Source organism: Pieris rapae, chromosome 8 (assembly GCF_905147795.1).
Source record: "Pieris rapae chromosome 8, ilPieRapa1.1, whole genome shotgun sequence".
NCBI classification, from domain to species: domain Eukaryota; kingdom Metazoa; phylum Arthropoda; class Insecta; order Lepidoptera; family Pieridae; genus Pieris; species Pieris rapae.
The window spans coordinates 45,594-71,059 of NC_059516.1; the positions used below are offsets into that span (position 1 = coordinate 45,594).

The following is a 25,466-nucleotide window of genomic DNA, read 5'->3' on the forward strand; positions in this document are numbered from 1 at the left end:
TATAGCTCGTATTCTATCTGCGCCTGGAGATTTTTTGTCGTTTAATGATTTAATTATGTTTGCAACTGATTTAGGGTCTGCTGACTGAAATCTCATACTAGTATTTTCTGCTCGCCGGTATGAGCTTTCCTCTAACAGTGGGTATACACAGTTGGTTGCAATATTACTAATACTACTGTGGAAGGTAGTTTCAAAATTATTTGCAATATCTTTACATGTAATATTTTGATTTTCAAATGAGTTCTGTATAGCTACGTCAATAGAAGCTTTAGTTTTTCCTGTTAATTGGTTTAAAATATCCCATAGATTTTTTATATTGTTCCTATTAGTTTCTATATTGGTTCTTAGTGTTTTATTTTTAGTTTTATTTATTAATTTATTGACATAATTTCTGGTTTTATTATATTTTTGTTTGAGTATTAGGTTGTTTGGATCTTTTATATATTGAGTAAAAAGTTTATCTCTGTACTGACATGCTTTAATAATTCTATTATTAATCCAATGATTACTATTTCGTTGAGTGTTAGATTTAAGTTTAACTATATATTCTGATTCTTTATATGCTTGAGTTATGTTATTTTGTATGAAGTTGTACAAGACTATTGGCGGTCCTATTGTACCTACCTTTGGTCCAATGCACGATGTGTCTGGGGTATGGGCACACGCGCAGACACTGCAAAAAAGATACAGAAGTGTGCAGTCACTGTGGAGGAGCCCATATGAGGGCCGATTGCCAGATCCTTGGGGAGCGGAAGTCTCCCAGCTGCGTTAACTGCAAAGAAATTAAGGGAACAGACGCAGAACACGGAGCCTTCAGCCAGAGCTGCCCAAACCGACAGGGGTGGGACAAAGCGGCGAGGCTGAGCTACGCGTATTGTTAAAAAGCCGAGGGCGCAAACAATATCAGAGACGACAAAGTGACCCGCAAAACAAAAAACGCAGACTGGGAGGAATCCACGCGTACAGAAAAGGGCAGTGTATGGAACTTCGAAGAACCGGTGCAGCTGCTGACACAGAAATTCTTCCCGCCTAAAAATCTTGAGTTCGATGATGACATCAACCAAATAATAAGGAGAGCGGAAGAGGAAAAGACTAGCAGCTCACGGGGTAGAAGCCCTGATGAAGTGCCAATAACAAGGGCGGAGCTCATCAGCGCCGCTCGGAGATCCAAACTGAGGAAGGTCCCGGGTGCCGAAGGACTCGCTGTGAATACCTGCTGCGTAGCTATTACGGCGAACCCGGAGGTTGCCCTGGCCATCTTTACACACCTAGTCAGAGAATGCCCCATTTTTGCCTCCTCCAGGTGCGACCTGGAACAGATTACAGGCGTGGCGATCAATCTTGGAAGACTGCCCGACACGCTGACTTGCAACGGATCGCAGCTGGAGGACTGTAGTTTAAAAATCACAGAAAGGAAATCAATGAAAGAAAGGCCGGGGCGGGGACCGCGAGGCGGCCGGCGCCCACTTGCTAATGGGTATTATGACGATACTCACGGAGAAGTAAAGGCCGCCCGCCTCGCGGGCCACGTCTCAGGATAGAAATGAGAAGAAAATTAGATAAGTTGAAATATTGTAAAGGAATACTTTTAAGTTGTAATTGAAACTTTGATCTGTGCAAAACCTAATAAAATGTACTACTGTGTTGTCAATTATTAAAGGTTTTAACGATATCATTACAAGTTATATGTTTAAAATGAAATTTAATATTATATTTAGGTACACATTTTTCTAGTAATGACATCGCAGCAGCAGGTGAAGAATCCAGGGACTTGGTTGTGATGAGTGGTACATTATGTGGGTAGCTAAGCCATTATCGCAGCCATGTTCACGAGGTTAACAAAGTACCTACCACTTAAAATAAGTAATATGTTAGTAGGAAGTTATAGGTTGTGCCTCGTTCTTTTGAATCTTTGTTTTTTATTTATTGGTTTAGGATTGCGTATTTTTAGCTTTGATCCATAGGTCACAAACGACCACAAACATGTAAGACTGTTTTCTTCATAACATAATATAGCTGATCACACTGTCAGTGTATAATAAAAGTGCATGCTGATTTTCATAGATTCCATTGTTTTATTTACTGTTTTATGAATACATTCTTGAAATTGAAACAGATAATTCTTTGTTGAATATTTACGAACAATAAATATTTTGTGATATCAGAATCAATCAGTAAGTAATTTTTAATAATTAATCAGTAAGTTTTATTGGTTCAATAGTTTTACAACAGTGAATTAACTTGAAAAGTAAGGATTAAACACTTTATGTGAGTTTTTTTACAGTAATTAACCATGTCATATTGATAAGCATTTGATTCTTCACACAATGCAGTAGTTATAGTGCAGTATTGATCTGGGGGTGCGATATTAACGTTTCATTAGCTTATTTTTCTCTATAATACTGTAAATATAATGCTAGACTTGACCCTCGTAACATATAAATTAGATGTTTTCTTATTTCTTACTACAAAAGGAGGCCGAAACGGAGTTTGGGATAAATAAAAGCAGATTGTCGTGTCATCATTTATATATTTTATCGTGTCAGTGTCGCGAATCCGGCGCCGACTGTTGCGCCGGGGCCGTCGGGGGCTGCGAGGCGGCGACGGTCTGTGGGACGGCGGGCTGCGGCTGGGCCGCGACGGTCTGGGCGGGCGCCAGGTGAGCGAGCACCACGTGCTGATGAGGCCGAGCGGCGCGACGCAAAGCCAATTGCTGCAGCTGGAGCGTGCGTAGCGCCGCCGCTCCGCCGCCGCCGACGCTCACGCCCTCCACGCTCGCCACCACGCCGCCCACGCTCGTTCCGCTGCCGCTCGTCACTATGCTCTGGAACGTGAGAACCGACGTGAGTCGTCCGATTCGATGTCGACGCGAACGACTAGGAAACCGCAATCACCTGAGAGTGGGGCGGAGCGTGATGGAGTATCTTGAGATGGTGGCGGGCGGCCGGCGAGGGCTGGCGATAAACGAGATGTGCGCTCCGCGGCGGGACGGCGTCCCTGCGCTCCGCCTTTCCGGCCTGCACGCCGCCGGCCGCCACCACGACGCGCTGGGGGGCGCCGGGGGGCCCCGCGCCGGTCGGAGCCTGGCCGCCCTTCAGCTTCTCTTTGGCCATTCGCTCGGCGCGTCGCGTCGCCACCTCCATCGGCGTCGGCGGCGCGTCGTAGTCGAGCCCCTGGTCGGCGAGCAGAGCCGCGTGTTTGGGGTTACGGGGCGCGGCGTCGTCGTGGCGCCTCTTCGGGGCCGCGCGGCGCCGCTCGGCAGCGTCGCGCATGGCCTCGAGGCGCGAGAGGGGCGGTCGCGGCGCCTCCTCGTCGGGGCGGCGGCGAGCCTGGGGCGGCTTGCGGTGCTTCCGCCGCGCCCTTTCTGGGTCGGCGAGCGCGTCGTGGCGGTCGCGACAGGCGCGCGGCGAGCGGTACGCGCGCGACACCTCGTTGACCAGCTCGGCGAGCCACTCCCAGTTGGGCGCGAGCGCGGCGGGCGGCTCGGCGGGCAACCGCTGCGAGCGAAGGGCGCGGCGCAGAGCGGCGTCTTCGCACGGACTCCACTCGGGCGGCGGCACGGCGGGGTCGCGCGCCGCCGGGGGCGGGGCCCTGGGACGGGTGCGCGGACGCAGGCCGAAGAGCGACGGGGGCGCGACGGGCGGACGCGGGGCGGGGCGCAGGCGGCGAGGCGAGCGGGCGGCGCGCGGGTCCCGCCAGCGGACGGGCGGCAGCAGCGCCTCGGAGGCGGCGCCGGGGCGGTAGAGCGCGCGAGCCCACGAGTCGCAGTACACGTCGCCGTCGCCGGAGGGCGGCGTGGGCGGGCCCCACATCTGCGGAGAGGTCGCAGTTCGGAAAACATGTCGAGCGGGCCTAATCGTCTACGTGAAAGGAAACACTCACCGGCATGACGTCTTCGGCGGGCGAAGCGCCGATCCACACCTGTAACCGTCACGGCACGTTACTCTCAGACTTCGCCCTCGCGGCTTCTCACAATCATACGAGTCGCCATCGACCGCATCCTTCTCGGGCAGTTCGGGTTACGATCACACTCAATAAAAGTGATCGACCGCGATGGGGAGGCGGGAGAGGTGGGGAGAGGTGGGAGAGGAGGGTTTCGAGCGGCGGTCGAGGTCGGCCGTAAATGCTTGGGCGCCTTACATCCCTGACGTTCGGCTTCGCCGTTTTGGTGGCTTCTCGCGGTTGCCGCGGTCACCTTCGCCGTCTCCGGGCCAAGCATTTACGGTCGATATCGAGCGGCACCAAAACGTCGAACGTCAGAAATATAAAACGCCACGTGACAGTCTCAATCATTTATTATCGACGTCGCGGTCGTCGGCCTCGGCCCCCGCCAGCCAGGAGTCGAGCGTGCCGTTGCGGCGCCGGGCCGCGCCCTCGCGCTCGTCCAGCGTCCACAGGTTGATGTGCACCGTGCCTCTGGAGCGAGTTCGCGGCGCGCCGCCGGGCGGCGACGGCGGCGGCGAGGGCGGCGGCGGCGGCGCCGGCTGCGGCGCACCGCGCTTGATTCTCCGGCGCCCACGCACCTTGGTGCGCGCGTCCTCGCCGTCGTAGGTGAGCGGCTCCTCGTCGTCGTCGGGGCGCGGCTCGGAGGGCCGGTCCGGCCGGTCGGGCTCCTCGGGCGCCTCGGGGCCTTCGCGCAGAGCGGCCCGCGCCTTCTCCCAGTCGCGCAACTGGCGCCGCATGTCATCGAGGGCGGCGCGCTCGGCCTCCGTGGCCGCCTCGCCGCTCTCCACCACGCGCATGGCGTACCTCTCCACGGGGCTCAACTGCACGCCGCCAGACAGACAGACAATAGTCAGTATAATACATTTTCCATAAAAGTTTTATATATGTAATAAAATGATATTTCAATCGTTTGATTTTGCAGTTTATTTTAAATTGTAACGACATTTCAGTTAACTAAAAGAAGTTGACCGGCTGCAATTGGAGTTTACGATGGTGGCCTCAAATGAAGGCAAATCTAATGTATTAGCTCACGAACTGAGGCCGGTGATTTATCATACATATATTGTTAAATTAATAACTTTCTCAAAAATAAAAAATAGCATGAAGAATAGGCGCTAAAGTAGAAAAATATGGATAAAATAAAATGAAGATCTTAAGAAACGAGCACAAAACAACCGAGAGGCAAAGATGATGTTGGTTGCAATTTGCAACATATCCTGGAATAATTAATAGAATTTGCAACGAAAAAAGAAAATCAACATAATCTAATCAACAAGTTTCAGATAAATTTATCATTGAGAAATTCACACAATCACACAAAAATAGAGAAATTTGTTAGTAAGACAGACTAATTAGATAAAGAAAATAAAATTTAGAAGAAGAATAATTTAATAGAAGAATCTTAGAGTTCTTTTGCTGCGCCAGTGACATTTTATCATTTAAAAAAGGAGAAAATCTCGTTTACGTATGATTTCAGAGATTTTAACAAAATTGTTGCACCTTTCCCATTAACAGATGATTTGATTATTAGGACTGGAAATTCTAAGTATTTTATTACACTTGATATAAACTACACTGCAGTCTGGGTGGAAGATAGATTCTTTTCTTGTTTATAGTGTTTTCATTCTTTATAGCTATTATTTTTAGATTTTTGTTTGTTTTTTTGTTTTGACACTTTATTCTATTCACTTAATTTCGCTGGTCGTGTCCACGTGTCCTAGGGACGGCACCGCATTTTTTTATATTTTCGAATGTAAGTTGATGTTGACATGTGTTTGTCCTAATTTTGTGGTCAAAAAAAAAAAAAAAAATAACAAGATTTGTCATACAAAATGGCCACTTTTAGTGGAGCTGTCTGTCTACCTTTTGGCAAAATTTTAAGCAGTATTCTAAGAAAGCACAATATCACAGGATACTCTGTAAACTATGTTGATCATATTCTGATCCACTCATCCACCTTTGAGGAGCTTGTAAGACACATAAAAAATGTATTTGAGGCAATAATAAAAGTAGGCTTTAGTTTGAAGTTTCTGAAGTGCACCTTTGCTTCAGACTCATTCAAGTATATTGGTCTTGTAATTCAAAACAACTCAGTGAGATCATTAAAGACAATTTGATTTCAATAAGACATTTACCAACTCTGAAGACAAAAGAAAATGAGACAATTTTATATACTATAATACATACCAAGGAGGGCAATTATCTCAAATCCAATACATAAGTTATTAAGAAAAAATTAAATGCATCCTTAGCCCTCTGTATAGTTGGAATGTTTGCTATGAAAGAAGCAGTTGGCAACAAACCTTTAGAGAACATGAACATGAAATGAAGGACAGACTAATACTATATTAGAATCGGAAGATAACAAGAAAGAAGTGGAAAGAAGCAAAGATTCACCTGCTTGACGAGCGCGACGCACTCGTCGGGCGCGTCGACGGGCGCGTCGGCCACGTCGTCGAGGGGCACGCTCTCGTCGAACTCGGCGAGGTCGCGATGGGCCTCGGCGCGCGCGGCCACCGCCGCCGCCGCGTCGGCCTCGTCCTCGCACGCGGCCAGCGCACTCTCCAGGTCGCCGCCGTCGGCCGCGGCGCCGCCGCCGCTCTCGCCGCCGAACAGCTCGCGGACGTTGGTGTCGCGCAGGTACGACGTCGTGAAGTGTCCGTCCTCGATGGCGAGGTGGCCCAGCGCCCGCTTCTGCTCCGCCTTGCGCAGGATGTTCTCCTCGACCGTGGCGGCGGTGACGAGCCGGAACACGTGCACGTCCCGCGTCTGACCGATTCGGTGGCAGCGGTCCTGCGCCTGCGCGTCCATCGTCGGGTTCCAGTCGGAGTCGTAGAACACGACCGAGTCGGCGCCCGTGAGGTTGAGGCCGACGCCGCCGCTGCGAGTGGACAGGATGAAGGCGAAGATGCGCGGATCCGTGTTGAAGCGGTCGACGAGCGGCTGGCGCAGGTCGACGCGCGTGGCGCCGTCCAGCCGCAGGTACGTGTGCCCGTGCATCGACAGGAACGCCTCGAGCACGTCCAGCACGCGAGTCATCTGCGTGAAGATGAGCACGCGATGCGCGCCCGCTCTGAGCCGCCGCAGCAGGCCGTCGAGCGTCTGCAGCTTGCCGCAGTCGTACTGCAGCAGCCGAGGATGCGGGAAGGCCACGGCCTGGCGCTGCGCGGGCGCGTGCACCTGCGCCAGCGCCCGGCGCAGCGGCGGAGCCAGCGCCCGCTGCAGCCCCAATTCGCGGCGCCGCCAAGCCCTCGCACCTTCGCCGCCGCCGCAGAACAGCGACGGCGGCTCGGCACGGCACGGCGCCCAGCATATGCCAAACCTGATTGGAAACGAACAGTTTGACGTCATTATGTATTTGAAGAACATGAAGCCTTGAATATTATAGTTTTAAATTAAATAAAAGTTCACCTGTCGATGACGTCGTGCATTTCCGCGAGCACGTCGTCCACAGTCTTGGGCGCGAAGGGCGGCGGCGGCGGCGGCACGCCGAGCGCGGCGCGCAGGTCGGCGCCGAACAGCGGCAGTCGCCAGCACCTCCGCTCGTTGACGCGAGCCGCGCGTCTCATGCAGCTCGCGCGGTGCGCCTCCAGTCGTCCGGTCGCGCCGCCTTCGCGCGGGTGAGGCACGAGGGGCGCGGGAGCTTCGGAGGCTCGCGGGGGCGCGGTCAGGAGTCGCGGGGGCTGCGGCGCGACGGCGGTGAGCCGCGAGGGCGGGGCGCGCGGGACGAGGCGCAAGTGCAGCCGGAGGGCGGCGGGCGGAGGCCGCGGAGCCGTCGGCGGGGGTCTCTCGGCGAGCTCCTCGACGAGGCGTCTCGGGGGCGCCAGGTGTCGGGCCCGGTGCGCGGCGAAGGCGTCGACGACGTGCAGCTCGAGCGAGGCGAGGTCGCCGCCGAGGCGGGCGGCCGCCGCGCGGCGCTCGTCGACGGAGGCCAGCAGGGCGAGCGCGGGCAGGCGCAGACTCAACGGGGTCAGGTGGAGGGGCGAGGTCACGGGGCGGGGCTCGAACAGGTCGGGGTGGTTGCACACCTTGCGCAGCTGCATGAGCACGTTGATGACGCTGAGCAGGTTTCCCGAGGCGAGGGTCTCCTTGGTCTTGGCGCGCGACATGAAGTCGTCGTACAGAAACCGCTGCCGCTTCGCGAGTCGGCAGAGCAGCACGTGCTCGTGCTTGCGCGGCAGCTGGCGCTCCACGTCCGCCTTCAGCCGGCGCAGCAGAAACGGACGCAGCACTTCGTGCAGGCGGCGCAGCAGGGCGTCGGACTGGCGCGAGGTGGCGCCCTCGGCGATGCCCGCCACGGGCGCGAACCACTCGCGGAATTCCGAGTGCGAAGCGAACACGCTGGGCATCAAGAAGTGCATCAGCGACCACAGCTCCAGCAGACTGTTCTGAAGCGGGGTGCCCGTCAGCAGCAGCCGCCTGAAATCGCCATCGTCCGACTTTTTAAAATACATCGCTTTTACCATATATTGTGTATAATATTATATATGTATTAAATTTCACGTTTCTCGACATTATAGCCGCGAAACGCAAAACCGAGCCCATACTTTAAATATTAATTGACGGCTGAGCAAAGACAAAAGAGACAAAAAGAATACTTCAAATAAAATAATGAAAGGATCACCTCTCGGTTTGGAAATTCAGCAGCATCTGCCATCGCTGAGATTTAAAGTTCTTGATGTTCTGCGCTTCGTCGAGTATTAAATATTTCCAACGCTTTCTTCGAAAACTCTGATGATCTTGAACGACCAGCTTGTAAGACGTGATGCAGACGTGGAAAGAGTTGGCTTTGGTCCAGCCGACGCGCTTCAGCTTGCGCTCTTTGATCGTGCCGTAGTAGGTGAGCAGCTTGAAAGCCGGACACCACTTCTTGAACTCGTACTCCCAGTTGAGCACGAGCGACGTCGGAGCCACGACGAGATGCGGGCCCCAATCGTGTCGCTCCAGGGCCAGGTGCGCCAGCAGCGCGATCGTCTGGATGGTTTTGCCCAGGCCCATCTCGTCGGCCAAGATGCCGTTGAGGCGGCGCGCGTGCATCGTGGCCAACCAGTGCAGCCCCACCTGCTGGTACTCTCGCAGCGTGTGGCGCAGCAGCCGCGGGACCGGCGTGCCCACCGTGGTGTCCGAGAGCGTGTTGCCGGTGGGCTGGAGGGAGGCCGCCAGCGAAGCGGCCGCCTCCACTCGGTCTTCGCCGTCAGCCTCGTCCGCCACCAGCGTCTCCAGCGGCGCCCGCTCCGAGCCACCGGATTCTGTCTCGCTCGAGGCGGAGCTCGCCTCGTCCTCGTCCGCCCGGGCGTCGAGGTCGGCTTCGGCGTCGGCTTCGACGGGCCTCCGCGGATATCGGCGCAGCAGCTCGTCAATATCGAGATCGGCCTCGCTGCGCAGCGCGGCCAGTTCTGCGGCCGTGTCGTCGGGCCGCTCGGCGCGCTCCTGCTCGTCGATGGTGCTCTCGTCGTCGGCCGAATCCTCGTCGCCGCCGTAGTCGGACGGCGGCGGCGAATGCTCGGGAAGGTAGCCCGCCGGCAGTAGCTCGCCGAGGTCGAGCCGCGACTCCCGTCGCAACGCGTCGAGCTCTCGGCTGTGGTCGGCGGGGTCGTCCCGTTCGGCGGCGGCGATCGTCTCCTCGTCGTCGTCGGAGTCGCCGCGCGGTTGGAATTCGTCGTCGGAGGGCGGCGGCCGCTCCGGGTGCAGGTTGGCGGCGAGCTGCCGCGAATACCGCTCGGTGCGATCGACGATGTAGCTGAGCTGCTCGTCCAGCGCTTGCTTGCGCGCGCGCTCGACGCGGACCGACCGCTTCCACTCCACCACCTGAGAGCCAGAGAGAGAGAGAGAGAGAGAGAGGTCACAAACCATTCCATTTGACACTCACACTGCTAGAACCGGAACAACCATTACCTTTTCAATGTTGGCCCAAAAAGTCCGGATTTCTTTAGCTGCAAAAGCCGCGATCTTTTTCAACTGTAATTCGTGAGCTTTTTCTGCTTTTTGTGCTGCTACAGCTTTATCTTGGAAATATTTCTGCACAGCTCGCGCGCACTGAAATCGAATATTTTTTTGAATTACTAAATGTATTATTTTGTACCCTTGTATGTTTTTCTCGTGAACGTCTGATCCGGTCGAGTTCGAATTACCTTCTTAGCGGCCTGCTTTTTCCATTTGCGCTCGTGTGCAAAATCCTGCGCAAGCCAGGCCATCTCTTCGAGCAGGTAGTCCCAGTGCGTTTTGGGGCGAGGCGGTTCCAACACCCGCGGGAGCCTCCGCTCGGCCCAGAGGCCCCCTCGCGCCAGAGCCGCTATTCGAGCCGCCACCGCCGCCTCCGCGCGCGCCTTCTCCACTACTTCGTCGGCGCCCGCCTGCGGCTCCGGGGCGCTCGGTGGCGTTTCGACGGCCGTGTCCAGAGTGGCCGCCGACTCGGCACCGCCGCCCGTGCGCCGCGCCTCCACGTACGCCGCGAGCGCGGGCGCAGGCGGCCTCTTACGCCACGCCACGTAGTCGATCATGTTTCCGCCGGCCTCCAGAAAGTATTGCTCCTTGAGCAGCTCCGTCGACCTGCAGCCGAAGACGAGCGTTAAGTACGAATCGCCTGGCCGCCAGTTGACCGGAGCTTTCGGTGACAACTAACCTTTCGCGAAGATTTTTGAGCCGCAGCAGCTTATATTCGAGAATGCGTTTTCGCAACGCGGAGGCATCTTCCGCCAGAATTAGCTTAGGCCGCTTGTTGGGGGGTTCCTCCGGGCGATCCGTAGGAGAGCCGTTGAGCGCGGCGGCCGCGCCGGCGAAGCCGCCGCCCGCGCCCTCACTGCGCTCCACACCCTGTCGAATTATCAAAAGGAAATATAGGATAAAAAGGATATATATCTGTTTGAAGCCATAGATACGATCTTAGTTCAAGATCTTAGCCCTTTAAATTTTTAATTTTCCAGCTCCCAAACACCACCTCAGTTTTTGTTTTTTTTTTGAAAAAGGAAAATGTACGAAATAGTATATTTAATTACAAGTGCGGAAAGCCTGTCATTGCAAAGAGTCCCGACGAATCGAGCCGAGGCGCAGCCGAAGGTGAGGGTTGACAGTCGGAACAAGTTGCAATGACGGTTCCGCACGTGCACTGAACAACTATTTTTAATACAGTTGCGAAAAAATTAAGCAATTTAATTAAACTACATATTTGCTTTTTTTCACTTCTCTCCACGCAATAAATTCGTTGCACGTACATATGTAGCGACTTTTACGTTTCCGGTAAAATGTTCTCCGAAGCATTTTGTGCAATTTCGGGTGGTTTTAATTGAAATGAAATATCGTCGAAATTACTCATTTTGTGCAACAAATAACTCAACTCGCAAGAACATTTTTAGAATATGGCGCCAACCGTCAAAGAATATGAGCAAAGATTTTTTTTTCTTCACCCTTTCTGGTAGGCAAAGGGAACTTCGCCCATACAGGCAGGCCTTCAGTAGAATATTTTAATTGATATGAAATTTATTATATTGAAACAAAGTAGTAGCCTGAATCAGAAAAACTTCTATGATTTTTTTTGCTTCGTGGTTGGTTTTTTCTTATTAATAATTTTTTTATTGATATGAAATGAAAAGAAACCTAACTTATTGAATCCAATTATTAGTCAACTTTTTAGGAATATGTAATTGTATATATCATAAAAACTTCTATTAAGTATTTTTGTTTAGTAAAACCTTGGTGGTGGTTGGTGTTTCCTTTTTAATGAACTAAAAAAATAAAAAATGAACAGCCAGTAAAATGTACAGCCTTGGCTCGTACAGACATTGTTTTGACAGTTGGGAAAGAGAATGCCTGAGTGCAGGAAAGGCAAAGAAAAACCACGAGTGTGTAATAGCCCTCTTTCCGAACTCTATACCTCCCTGCAATATGCCACTTTTTGAGCAACCGCATTAAAAAGAAACATTTATTTATAAATTATTACAAAACCCTTGAACAATCAACTCCTTCTGCTTAAGTTTATATTATGGTCTAAGTTCCAGCTGTGGGATTAGTGTGTTCTCTGTTATTTGCTAAAAAAAATGTATAATTATAATTAGGAGGATAAATATATCTATGAAGTTGCCTATAAATATTTTGCTGCTAGTATTTTTATTAAAATTATTTTTAATTAATTTTTGGGAAAAGATTTTATTCGCTTCTTTTTTTAATACACACCTACATCACGACAAAATCTAGCTGCACCCCTTTGCAATCAGGTGTAAACAAGTACAGATCTTGCATAATTATTGATGTGCTAAGCCCGTACATCCTCACGAAATTAACAACTAGCACATAATGTTATTTTATAAATTCATGCCTTAATTAAATAGACATTATCTTTCCCGGCAGATGAATGTTTATAAAAATAAATTTGAAAATGTCCTGTAATGTATAAAAAGCAAAAAACAAACCCAACTTATCAAATTCTAAAACAAGGGAAACAAGCACAGACAGGTACAGTCTGAGGTGAGAGAAACTGTTAGACGCTGCACAAAAAACCAAGTTAGTGTGTGATTCCTCATATCTCAAATCATGCTCTCATATCAAAGCAAAATATAGAGCTTTCTTAGATCTCATATCAACTGAATATTAGGGTACTTGTATATGGAGGTTATTATTAATGTAACATTGGAGACAATTTCTTACAAAATAATAATTTTTAAATCCCATTCCAGATGGAGCATTTGCAAAGATGGCTATAAGGAGTTGATCTGTTTTAACATAACTAATATGTACGGGCAAGGCACGCACACAGCCACAGCACATCATTTCGCCGCATCATCATTTTACACTTTAACCTAATTTCATTACTTTTAGTACGTTTGTAGACATCAATCACGTCGCGCGTCACTCATTATCATTTAGAAATAGTAACAAGTAATTATTTTCTCTCAATAAACTCTTGTAAATTTATACATACAGTTTTATCATTTATCAACAATATCATCATCGGCTAGTACCCGAACATTGGTCCTTCGAGCCTCCGAACAGGCGGGATTAAAACACGCGTCGTGTGACCTGGATACGTGTCAGTGTTTCCGGTGAAGTGACGTGGTGGTTCTTAGCCACTTAAGGAGGATTCTTACTGTATCACAAGATATACAGTAAGCAGCAGCATTCACTTTCTGAGCTGATCAAGGAGCTCGGAAAGACATCAGGGAGCGTGCATACCAAGGTGCACACAGGACCAGGAGACGTCTGATTCAAGTAAGATCTTTCCTATTTATCTTCTACTCAAATCATCATGTTGAGGATGGAGGATATTATTGCTACACAAGAGCAGGTGGTAGGGGGTATTGATCAACTCTACACTAATTTCAAAAAGGATAGTTCCGACCGCAAGACACCGGAGTACATCAAGAAGCGATTGGAAACTCTAGACCAATATTGGAACGAGTTTCACAACAACCATATCAATTTGTTATCATGCGAAGATAAATCTCATAATTACTTTACTTCTCAACAATACGAGCAAGTAAAGAATAAATACATCAAAATCAGGGAGACTATTCAGAGTTACAGGCCCGGGACACCAGTTATAAAGCCACCATCTTTTATGCCTAGCCCGTCAGTGGCGCCGAGGCAAGCCCAAGATCAGATTCAACCAACGACGTCCCGGGGCTCCAGCAGCAAAACAGAGGATATGCTCAAAAAACAAGCTAGCAATTTTAAGGCGTTTATGAGAACCGTTACCAGCGTTGACCTCGACTCAGTATCAGAGAAGTGGGAGTTTGAGGATGTGCTGCGCAACTTACAGATCCGTTGGTCAGCTATCGACAGCCTCCATTGGGAATTAGATAGCGAACTTGGCGGGTCTAACCAAGAATATGAACAACAGTTCAACGAGTACGAGTCTCATTACAATAAAATGAAGAAGGCCATTAACAAGAAAATGTGGTCAGTCGCTCATGTCGAAAAATCAACCCCAAAAATAGAAATACCATCATTTAACGGGAACTATTCGCAATGGGTATCCTTCAAGGATTTATTTACAGAAACAATCCACAACAACTCATCACTTTCAAACGCTCAAAAGATGCAGTTTTTGAAAGGGAAAATCAAGGGAGAAGCAGAACGTTTAATACAGCATCTTAATATTTCTTCAGAAAATTATTCTGTCTGTTGGGAGATCCTTGCGCATCGATATGACAACAAGAAGCTCATATTCACTTCACTTATCGGTGCTCTCATGAATGTACCTACTGTGCAACATTTATCCATCAGCAACATCAAGAGGCTACATGATACAGCCAACGAATCATTGAATGCCATCAAGAACCTAGGAATAGACATCACTTCCTGGGATCCATTGCTAGTATACCTTTTGTCTCAAAAATTAGATGTCGAGTTATATAACGATTACATGGAATCGTTAAAACAGCCGAGAGAGTTACCAAAATTAGCTGATTTCATGGAATTTCTAGAGACGAAATTCACCACCTTGGAGACATCAAAGCAGAAGAACCCTACACCTAAACCACTCATCAACAATAACGTATCAAAATACCAGGCGAGTCAAAAACCCGCACACCATTACAATGCCCTAGTATCGAACGCTAAACCGATAAAACAACACATATCTACTACGCGTACAACGATATTTAAGTGCCCTATATGCAGTACCAATGATCATGGGATATATTTCTGCCAAAAATTCTTGAACATGCCCGCTTATCTCAAGAAAAAGACGGTCCTGCAAAACGAAATTTGTCCAAATTGCCTACATAGACACACAGGAAAACCATGCATTTCTGAAAATAGGTGTCGGGAGTGCAATAGAGACCACAATTCATTATTGCACCACGCGTTTACGTCATCGAACGCACAACAAGCAAAATCAAGTGTGAATGCACCGAATGAACAAGTTCAAAGTTCACACGTGTCGCAAAACAAATGCTCTGAAACTTTACTTGCAACTGCTCTAATCAAGGTAAAAGCAGTTAATGGAGTCTATCATACCATGCGAGCACTCCTGGATCAAGGGTCCCAAGCATCCCTTATATCAGAAAATGCAGCTCAGATTTTGAAAATTCCACGACAGCGATGTGTCGGCGTCATTTCAGGAATAGGCGCGAAAGAAAGTTCATGCAAAGGATTGATAAACATAGAATGCGCATCAACGGTCGGCGACTTCAAGTTTGAAACCGACGCCTACATCATGAATCAATTAATAAGAAATCTACCAAGTACGTCATTTTCAAAACCAGACTGGTCGTACCTCGACCAAATCAAGTTAGCAGACCCGGAGTTTTATGATAGTCGCCCTGTAGATATATTACTAGGAGCTGACGTATACTCAGATATACTTATGGACGGTATTTGTAGAACAAATGCAAATCTACCGACTGCGCAACAAACTAAGCTCGGTTGGATACTCAGTGGGAATGTCAAAACGTTTCACTGCAATGTTATTCTAAACAACTTACAAGATATTCAGTCGTTTTGGGAGATAGAAGAAATAACCGAGTCATCAAAATTATCATTAGAAGATCAAGAGTGTATTGAGCTATACAAATCATCCACAACAAGAAAAGATGATGGCCGATACGAGGTGAGGTTACCTATGAAAAAGGACTATCAAGAAAAATTGGGCGAATCCAAGACAAAAGCCGTAGCACAATTTTACCACTTAGAAAGAAAATTACAAAAACAACCGGAGATTGCGAAACAGTATAAGCAATTTATGAACGAGTACATTGCACTTGGACATATGATTCCGTGTAACAAAATACCGAATCAGCTACCTACATGTTATCTACCTCACCATGCCGTATTACGTAGCGAATCGACAAGCTCGCCTTTACGCGTAGTGTACAATGCCGCGTCAGCCACAACAACAAAATACAGCTTAAATGACCTCATGTGCCGGGGTCCAAATTTACAACAGGATCTGCAGTGTCTCATAATCAAGTGGAGACAATATCAGTATGCATTTACTGCGGATATTGAGAAAATGTATAGAGGAATATTGTTGCACCCCGATGATCAGCAACTACAGAGGATAGTGTGGAGAGATGACCCATCACAACCTTTACAAGATTACCAGCTCGTGACCTTGACATACGGGTTCAAGGTCGCCCCATATTTGGCAATGATGACCCTCAAACAACTCGCCCAAGATGAGAGAAAGAATTATCAAGGCAGCTCTGCGCCTGACATCTTAGAGAATTCATTTTACATGGATGACTTAGTTCACGGGGCGCATACTACGGATGAAGCTAAACAATTAAAACAGGACATGATCAAACTTTTAAGAGCGGGAGGATTTAATCTCAGGAAGTGGAAATCCAATGTAACCGAACTCCAAGAAAGGTTAAATGAACAACAAAACTTTGACTTCAAGCAGGCTGAGTCATCGAAAACGTTAGGAGTAGGCTGGAATCCCAAGGATGATAATTTTATATTCAGTCCAGTAAAACTGCCCGAAAACAAACCAACAAAAAGGAATTTATTATCAGACATGTCCAGAATTTATGATCCTTTAGGATGGCTAACACCAATTACCACCAAACTTAAAATATTATTCCAAGAAACATGGAAATCAGACGCACAATGGGACGAACAAGTGTCCGAGGAGATTGCCGCTGAATGGCAGAAAATCAAGATCGATCTACACAATTTAGATCTATTCAAAATACCAAGATGGTTAAAAACACAAGAAAATTCCGAAGTAGAGCTCCACGGGTTTTGCGACGCAAGCATCAAAGCGTTTGCTTGTGTGGTATATTGCAAAACAAGCTACAACGGCGGAACTTATGTTATACCTATAGCAGGGAAGTCCAAGTTAGTACCTGTGTACAAACATATTACGCTTCCTCGTTTGGAACTTAGTGGCGCGATGCTACTATCAAGATTAATGGCCAAAACCAAAGAATGCTTAAACACCTTCGAAAACATCAAGATTTATGGTTGGGTCGATTCGATGGTTGTTTTAGGGTGGCTCAATGGCGAACCGAACAAGTGGAATGCTTTTGTAGCCAATCGTGTGACACAGATAACAGACACGATGCCGTCGGAATGCTGGAGATATGTCAGGTCTCAAGAGAATCCAGCAGATTGCGCCAGCCGAGGAATTACAATCAATCAACTTCAGGAACACAATCTCTGGTGGCGAGGCCCAGAATGGCTCCCTACATACGAGCAAAAGCAAGATATTCCCATCCCCACTACAGAGCTGGAGTTGAAAAAACAAAAACAAGTACACATCGCACAAGTAAGCGAAGGCTATGACGTTGTAGGATACCTACTCAACAAATTTAGCTCATTGGCAAAAGCAATAAGAGTGTTGGCACGGGTGCGAAAATGCCTACCGTGGAAAAAGAGCTCAGGTTTCATAACAGTAACTGATATAAACGAAGCGGAAGCAATAATTATCAAATATGTACAAAACGAGCAATTCGCAGATGAAATTGAAGATTTAAAAAAGAAGAAAGGAGTTTCGTGTAAGAGCAAACTATTCAGCTTGTGCCCAATTTTAGATGAACAAGGAATCTTAAGAGTTGGAGGCCGGCTGAAAAACGCTCAAATTGAATACAATATGAAACATCCCATAATTGTCGACAAAAACACGCTTTTTTCGGATCTCATCATCGACCAGGCGCACCAGGACACTTTTCACGGCGGCGCTCGAATGACAACCAGTTTTCTAAGACGGAAATACTGGCTTCTCGGCGGCATTCAAGCCACCAAGAAACGGCTCCGCAACTGTGTGAAATGTAAAAGGCATAACAATAACAACAACCATCAGATTATGGGAGATCTACCCTCAGCTCGAACAAACCCATCGAGACCATTCTACCACACAGGGGTAGACTATACAGGCCACGTTTTTATCAAGGCAAACAAGGGTCGTGGCATCAAAACCATGAAAGGTTACGTTGCAGTCTTCATTTGCATGGTAACCAAGGCCGTGCATCTGGAACTGGTCTCGGACCTTACGTCCTCAGCCTTTCTAGCAGCCTTGCGCAGGATGGCAGCACGACGATCAGTACCTGCCCATCTGTATTCGGACAACGGCACAAACTTTCAACATGCCAACAAGGTACTACAACAAGAATATACAGAACTAAAAAACAAGATAGAACAAGAATTTGATCAAAACTTCATATCAGAGATCAGTGAAATGGGGATAACTTGGCACTTCAACGCCCCTTCATGGCCGTCTGCAGGAGGCCTTTGGGAAGCTGCTGTGAAGAGCCTAAAACACCATCTGAAACGAGTAGTTGGCGAAACAAGACTTACATTTGAAGAGTACAGCACTTTGTTAGCTCAGTTGGAGGCGTGTATGAACTCAAGGCCTCTATGCCCTCTAACAGAAGATCCAGAAGACTTGGACTTCCTAACACCTGCACATTTCCTAGCATGTGGTCCAACACTCACCATATATGAAACAGAAAGAGACTTGCGTACAAGATGGCAACTAACACAAAAGATATTTACAGATATATGGAACAGGTGGAGATCAGAATATCTTACTCAACTATCAAAGAGAAGTAAATGGAGAAAACCACAAGACAACATTAACATGAATGACGTAGTTATCATCAAGGAAGATAACTTACCGCCTGGGAAGTGGGCGTTGGGTCGAGTGGTTGACTTACATCCAGGGAGTGACGGACATGTACGAGTAGTGACGCTTAGGACGAAAAACGGCCTCTTAAAACGTCCAATCGTGAAGTTAGCCGTACTTCCAATCAACAAAGAAGACAGATCCCGAACCTCATCATCATCTCCTGCATCAGAGGTACAGAACCCTAAGACATGCATCAGTGAAGATAAGCAAGCTGAAAATAAATCAAGAGTTAAAGGATGCAAGAAGCTAACGTCATTAGCCCTGACTCTGATGGTTTTCTTAATAACTCTGCCTAACATACATTGCTTTCCTACAAACATAACAAGATTTAGAGATAACCAAGGTCTCTATCTGGCTAAGCTACAAGACGTTCAAATTATCAAGGAAGAGTGGAAGATCGTTGTCTATTACGACATAAATCCATATTACCAGGGCTTAAATGCATTAAATAAATACATTAATCATTTAACAAACATGTGTTCGATCATAAATAAACACTCATCATGCGACATCATATTACAACAACTACGTCACGGGTACTCGGAACTAAATTACTACAATGACATGCTGCTGAGTCAACATACAAGCGGGTTCCCCCAAGCAGATAAGAACACGCGCTGGCGCCGCGGACTCATTGATGGTGTCGGGTATCTCGCGAACTCGCTCTTCGGCGTATTGGATCAGAAGTTCGCCGAACAGTACCAGAAGGATATTATGCTTATGTCAGATAATCAACACCACTTACTAGCATTGTGGAAGAACCAAACATCTATAATCGAGTCAGAGTACAATGTCTTAAAGAGAACAGAAGACACATTAAATAAACAGCAAAAACTAATCAATCAACAGACTTTAAATTTTGAAAAAACTATAAATAGCGTGAAATTGGAACTGCAAAACACAGTCAGCGTAAATGAGATTGCGCTTGGCGCTATTACGGCAACCAACATGCTTCAATGTTTAAAAAACATACAAGAGATGCTTTTAGACACCCTTACAGATATTTATCAAGGAACCTTCAACTTTCACATCGTAACTCCAAACCAACTAAGGAAAGAATTAAATATTATTTCGAATCAAATATCAAATGAATTATGCTTACCCATTGACAATACCATGACTGACCTAAGAAAGATATATCACTTGTTAAAAATCAAAACCAGATTCACAGAAAGTTATGCATTTTTTGAAATCAAGGTGCCTTTAGTTCTGAGGGACTCCTACGAATTGTATAGAATTACTTCAATACCAAGGAAGGTACAAAGTTATAACATGTTAAGTATTGTGCCTACTTCCGAATATGTAGCTATTAACATACACAAGGACACGTACATCGAGATGACAGAGACAGACGCAACATCATGCTTGCACAATGGAGACATTCTGTGTTGCCAACTACTGTCAAGACCCATTTATCACATTAGAGATGAATTTACCTTTTGTTCAAAGAATAAATCCTCAAATGAGTGCAATTATGTAATTGACCTTTGTAAAGACAAATGGTTACAAACAAACAGACCAAACACTCACCTATTCTTCATATGCAATCAAACAAAGGCGAGAATCATATGTTCGGATCAAGTTACCGTCGAACTGATAACAGGCGCTGGCTTACTAACAATAGACGATAAATGTATTATAAAAACAGATGATTTCATACTACACGGGCAGAAACAGCGTCTTAGCAGAGTGGATAATAAGGCTGACATTAGTCTCCCTGTATTATCGCCGATTAACAACTACATCAATATAACCGTTCCGATCATACCCCCGACCATTGACACGCAAGAGTCAGACAAGGCGTTGGAGGACATACGGGACAACATACAGAAGGTGAAGGAGAGCGCGACCCTGGCGGCCAGCGTCTCCTACCACGACGTGCACCACTACGTGGCCATCTACTGCATCGTGGGAGCGGGCGCGGCGCTGGCGGCCGGGCTGGCCTGCCGCCGCGCGCGCGCCCCCGCCGGACCGACGCCCTCACCGAGGCGTCAGTGTCAGTGCATCAGTATGAAAACATTCAGTGAATGCGATAACCCGGTTGTCGATGTTTCAAGTGAAAGGATCAGTGATAAAGGCTCGTCGCCTTTACATAATAAAGTAGTTTTTCCTAGAATTGAAGCAACAATTTAGAGACTTTATCATGCTTAGTACTTATTTAGAAATATTTAAACTAATCTGGGAATTACTTAATATTAATTTCAAATAAGAATAGTATCAATAATCAAGTAAAATATATTTTAACTTTAAAGAAAGTTTGTCAATCACCATGTTAGAGTAAGGTCATCAAATCACTTTCTCTCTCCTATTCCGCCCCCGGGAGCATGTACGGGCAAGGCACGCACACAGCCACAGCACATCATTTCGCCGCATCATCATTTTACACTTTAACCTAATTTCATTACTTTTAGTACGTTTGTAGACATCAATCACGTCGCGCGTCACTCATTATCATTTAGAAATAGTAACAAGTAATTATTTTCTCTCAATAAACTCTTGTAAATTTATACATACAGTTTTATCATTTATCAACAATATCATCATCGGCTAGTACCCGAACAAGATAAGTAAAAAGGAGGTAAGATGTGGTGGTGCAGTGTGTTTCTAAAAGCATTGGTTTTTAAGGGGTCAATTTTAGTTATGTTACCATACAGCTTCTAAATATTTTATATATTCAAATGCACATTTCTTGCTGATAACAAAAAAATCAAAGGATATATTAAAGGAGTCTATGTGTGACTTTGGAGTCATTTTACAATAAAGCATCCTTGGTCAACCATCTGGTCTCCTCATTATACAAAAAGAATAAATTCATAGACATCAAAGAACAGAATTAATGTTCAAACAATAATGATACTGAGCTGTTCCCTATCTGTATCATAAGAAGAATAGAGCCATAACTTATTCTGTATTATCTCCAAATAATATTCTTATAAATAAAAAAGTGGAGTGGATTTTTTAAGGGTACCTAAAAACTAATTCATGATAACAGGCACATGATTATTAAAATATGCAGTTTAAAAATATAGTACCTATACATGTGTTTTAGAATGTGTATATTGTAATTTATCATTGCATAAATTAAGCTGAATCAATGAATTATCAATTGTGTTTATATTGATTCTTACTAAATTCTATTGGATTATACTGACATCTATTGTTCTTCCCACTTTTAAAACAGCAAATATAATGATACATTTAACTCACAAAAAGCACAAAGTGTAGGTAAATCAAGTCTGTGAGAAAATCAAGTGCTTAAACTTTTGTCCAATCACTCCCTTAGCCTACTAAACAAAGAATGCGACTAGAAAAAGAAGTAAGGCGAAAATATACAAAAATCTAAAAAAACAGCAGTAGCTGCTGTCTGCCTATCTTATATATCTTATTATGGCAGTTTCTTTTTTCCGGACGACGGCTGTAACCGAAGACTTTTGTCATAAATTACTATTTTCACTAGGCCTGACAGTATCATTCGATGGCTTACCATGAGTAGCACAGCGGAGCCCAACGACAATTATTGCACCAGGGCGGGCTCATAACGCCCGCTGACACTGCGACATACTGCTGTTATTCACAATGCACTAATTACAACACAATAGTTTAAACACAATCAATCTAGCACATCCACTGCACTGTTTAAATTAATAACTATAGTTATTCTATATGACTTGTGTATTGTTTTTTCTATATGCAATCGATAATTTTTCCAACTTGTCCAACTCATTTTAATGTCATGTTGCTTTCATTTCCGTGAAATAATAAGTTGCATAAATGAAGCTGAATAATTAGAGTGTAAAATTTTTAAGATATTATATTTATAAAAATAAGTGATTTTTGTCAACAATCCCGGCGGCAGCCATATTGGATGGAACAAAGCGCCACTAGCGTTCAAGAGCCCATTGCAATACAGATGTTATCACTAAATAACTTATTGTAAAAGATACATCACTCGATTTAAGAAATGTGAAAAGTTCGATCAGATATGTTTTATTAAGGTACGTTACATATTTTTAAAATATTTGCTTTCGAACAATAATACTAATAAAATTGAAACGGCAATAGTGAATAACTAAATACATAGATACATTCAGCATACATGCTATGCATAAAAATCTGTATTCTGTGCGTTATACACAGAGTATAATTCATAGATTATTTCTTGTTTGACTTGAAAAGTCAAAATCTACTACTAATTAAATATGAAATAGTGACAGGAAGTAAAATAAGTATATTGGTTTTATTTTTTTTATACAATATTGTGTAATTGCAATCTAGACTTTGTTTTTTATATATTTATAAGTCTATAAGTTCTATTTATTAAATAACATACCTTTATCTTAAAGGGTATTACTACTTTCAGACTCAAGAGTGAAGATTCTTGGTTTTATTTAAAATACATAATATTTATTTTGTTTACCTCTTTTGGTACTTTCTACAACGTTAATATTTATCAAATACAAATATTTTTTATTAGTCTGTGGTTTAATTACTACACAGAGTAACCTATATACGTATACTATTCATGAATAATCTGTGATACCTGTTTTTTTCTTAATCTGTGTTATTCTACTCCAGAAAACATATTTGATTTGTTACATGATTACTATAATTTGTTAGGTATTTAAGATAATAAGGAATTAACTGTATAAACTTAACTATATATAATAGAAAAATTAAACTGTTTATTGTATGCCCGAAATTTGCTGCCAGTGCCAAGCGTTGTCCATACTTAGCGTAATACAAGTACGTGTTAATAATTTTTTTTAGCGTTGTTTTCCTTTTCTCTAAATAGTATTAAAATTATATTATAAACAAGGTTCTATTATATTGAGTTTTAGGATATTTTTTACAGATTCTGTTTCTGTTTTAGGTCAATATCATAATAATATTTTTGTCTATCTAGACACGAAAATTGTCACAGTAATAAAAAAATAAAATGTTGCGTTGGCAAATAGAAAAGTGTTAACAGCAATGAAGTTATTGACGTAGGTGAGTACCGACTTAAAAGGATTTATTCTTTATGAATTATAATGTTTGTAACTGCAATATTACCTTATTCATATTGAGATACTTTGGCAAGAAGCACATAGTAACTTCTTTAAGTGCTTCAAAACAAACTTGTTGACTTTCAATCAAATTTTGCTTGTTCATGGGAATAAATAAGTTTCAGATCAATACTTTTTTAAATAAATTTAATGAAATGATTTATACCCATATATCCAATATCTAGTGTATAATACCTACACCAATCTGTATTATACATTTTAAGATGTAGGTACTATTAATTAATATGATTTCTCTTTGTTTTTAAATCTAATTTGTTACAGGAAGTGTTAAACATAATATATACAAGACCTATATTCTTTTATTGTAAGTTTTAAAATTAATTTGGGAATAGTTTATACCTAACATTAAATCAACAACATAACAACAGATATTGTGTGTAACCAAAAAAAACACTTAACTATATAATTATAATTGACTAATTAATCACATGAATGACAAAAACTCTTTAAAAAGTGTTGAGTATTTTTAAAAATTATATTTAAGGTACATTTAATCAGGATTAATTTTTAAATTTAATACATTGTGGGATCTGCACACAATTGGTGTCCATAGCCAAAGGTTCCCGCATGAAGCAGAAATATAATACTGGCCAGACAGTAATTTAACTAAATATAAATATTCAATAATTAATTTGGAATGCGGCAGGTGCGATGTGGCGCGGGGCGCGCGGGCGGACGTTGGCGGCGCTGGCGTTGGTGGCGGCGGGCACGCTACTGCTGCGGGCGTGCCGCAGCGGACCTGAGGATGCGAGACGTGTGGTCGGAGCGCCGGTGGAGGGTCGAGAGCTGCCACTTATTTTTATCGGTGGGGTACCGCGCTCCGGCACGACGCTGATGCGGGCGATGCTGGACGCGCATCCAGACGTGCGCTGCGGGCAAGAGACTCGCGTGGTGCCCCGCATCCTACAAATGCGCCAGCATTGGGTTAAATCACAGCGAGAGAGCGTGCGTTTAGAACAGGCCGGCGTGTCCAAGGCAGTGCTGGACAACGCTATCGCTGCCTTTTGCCTCGAGGTTATCGTGGGCCACGGCGATCCAGCGCCTCGCCTTTGCAACAAAGATCCACTGGTCTTGAAAATGGGCACTTATGTGTTAGAATTGTTTCCCAATGCTAAGTTTGTATTCATGGTCCGAGATGGTCGAGCCACAGTACACTCCATTATAACTAGAAAGGTTTGTGATCTCTTACAATACTTATTACTTTTTCATTAACCAGTAAATAATTAATTTAAAATAACTTGTAATAAAATTCATACATTATGGCTCGTTTCATGTAGATGTGTTTCTTGGAACAGGTGACGATAACGGGCTTCGACCTGACGAGCTACCGCCAATGTCTGACAAAGTGGAACCACGCGGTGGAGCTCATGTACCAACAGTGCAAGTCTTTGGGCCCAGCCCGTTGTTTGCTCGTGCGCTACGAAGCGCTAGTACTGGCACCGGAGACCACGCTGCGCGCCGTGCTTACCTTCCTAGAGCTGCCATGGAGCGAAGCTGTGCTCCACCACGAGCGCTACATCAATCGGCCGGGCGGAGTAGCGTTGTCCAACGTGGAGCGTTCCTCGGACCAAGTGGTTCGGCCTGTCAACCTGGACGCGCTCGACAAGTGGGTGGGCGCGCTGCCGCCCGACGTGCGCGCCGACATGGCTGACCTGGCGCCCATGCTCTCTGTGCTCGGATACGACCCCTGGGCCAACCCGCCGCGCTACGCCTCGCTGCCCGGCCTACCCGACGACAAACGCACGCAGCCCCCGTGAACCGTTTACTTTTAATATATTTCGTTCTCGATTCTTCTTGTGTCGTTTTACCTCTTTCCCTTCCCCCCCGTTTGCCTGGGACGCCGTCTATTCGACCTCTACGAAACCGGCTGTGGAGACGGGCCGAGGCTC

The 25,466-nt window shown here is 45.7% G+C and overlaps 2 protein-coding genes across 4 annotated transcripts; one reads left to right on the forward strand and one right to left on the reverse strand.

Annotated features, from left to right (window-relative positions):
- Positions 1-2,513: 2,513 nt before the first annotated feature.
- LOC110995673 (helicase domino) lies at positions 2,514-22,595 on the reverse strand. The gene is made up of 11 exons (XM_022262940.2): positions 21,996-22,595; positions 10,568-10,758; positions 10,077-10,494; positions 9,841-9,981; positions 8,570-9,753; positions 7,357-8,364; positions 6,343-7,267; positions 4,524-4,766; positions 3,883-3,921; positions 2,895-3,812; positions 2,514-2,824 (listed from the first exon to the last, which is right to left on the reverse strand). The coding sequence occupies exons 1-11, from the start codon at positions 21,996-21,998 to the stop codon at positions 2,543-2,545; spliced, it is 5,352 nt and encodes a 1,783-aa protein (XP_022118632.2). The 5' UTR covers positions 21,999-22,595; the 3' UTR covers positions 2,514-2,542.
- Positions 22,596-23,065: 470 nt separating this feature from the next.
- Positions 23,066-25,370, forward strand: LOC110995677 (protein-tyrosine sulfotransferase). Of its 3 annotated transcripts, XM_022262952.2 has the most exons (5): positions 23,066-23,254; positions 23,382-23,500; positions 23,839-23,881; positions 24,224-24,750; positions 24,873-25,370. In XM_022262952.2, exons 4-5 carry the CDS (start codon positions 24,229-24,231, stop codon positions 25,332-25,334), a joined length of 984 nt encoding a protein of 327 aa, XP_022118644.2. In that variant the 5' UTR covers positions 23,066-23,254; positions 23,382-23,500; positions 23,839-23,881; positions 24,224-24,228; the 3' UTR covers positions 25,335-25,370. The 3 variants fall into 3 exon arrangements, with proteins under 3 accessions (XP_022118644.2, XP_022118643.2, XP_022118642.2); XM_022262951.2 differs by lacking the exon at positions 23,839-23,881 and having other exon boundaries at positions 23,364-23,500; XM_022262950.2 differs by lacking the exon at positions 23,839-23,881.
- The last annotated feature ends 96 nt before the right edge of the window (positions 25,371-25,466 follow it).

Coding starts and splice junctions, on each gene's coding strand:
- LOC110995673 (XM_022262940.2), bottom strand. Junction 9,982..10,076: donor AAAAGCAGGCCGCTAAGAAG/GTAATTCGAACT, acceptor ATTCGATTTCAG/TGCGCGCGAGCTGTGCAGAA. Junction 8,365..8,569: donor CTGAATTTCCAAACCGAGAG/GTGATCCTTTCA, acceptor TGGCGATTTCAG/GCGGCTGCTGCTGACGGGCA.
- LOC110995677 (XM_022262951.2), top strand. CDS start 24,229: ATGTGGCGCGGGGCGCGCGGGCGGACGTTGGCGGCGCTGGCGTTGGTG. Junction 24,751..24,872: donor ACTCCATTATAACTAGAAAG/GTTTGTGATCTC, acceptor TTCTTGGAACAG/GTGACGATAACGGGCTTCGA.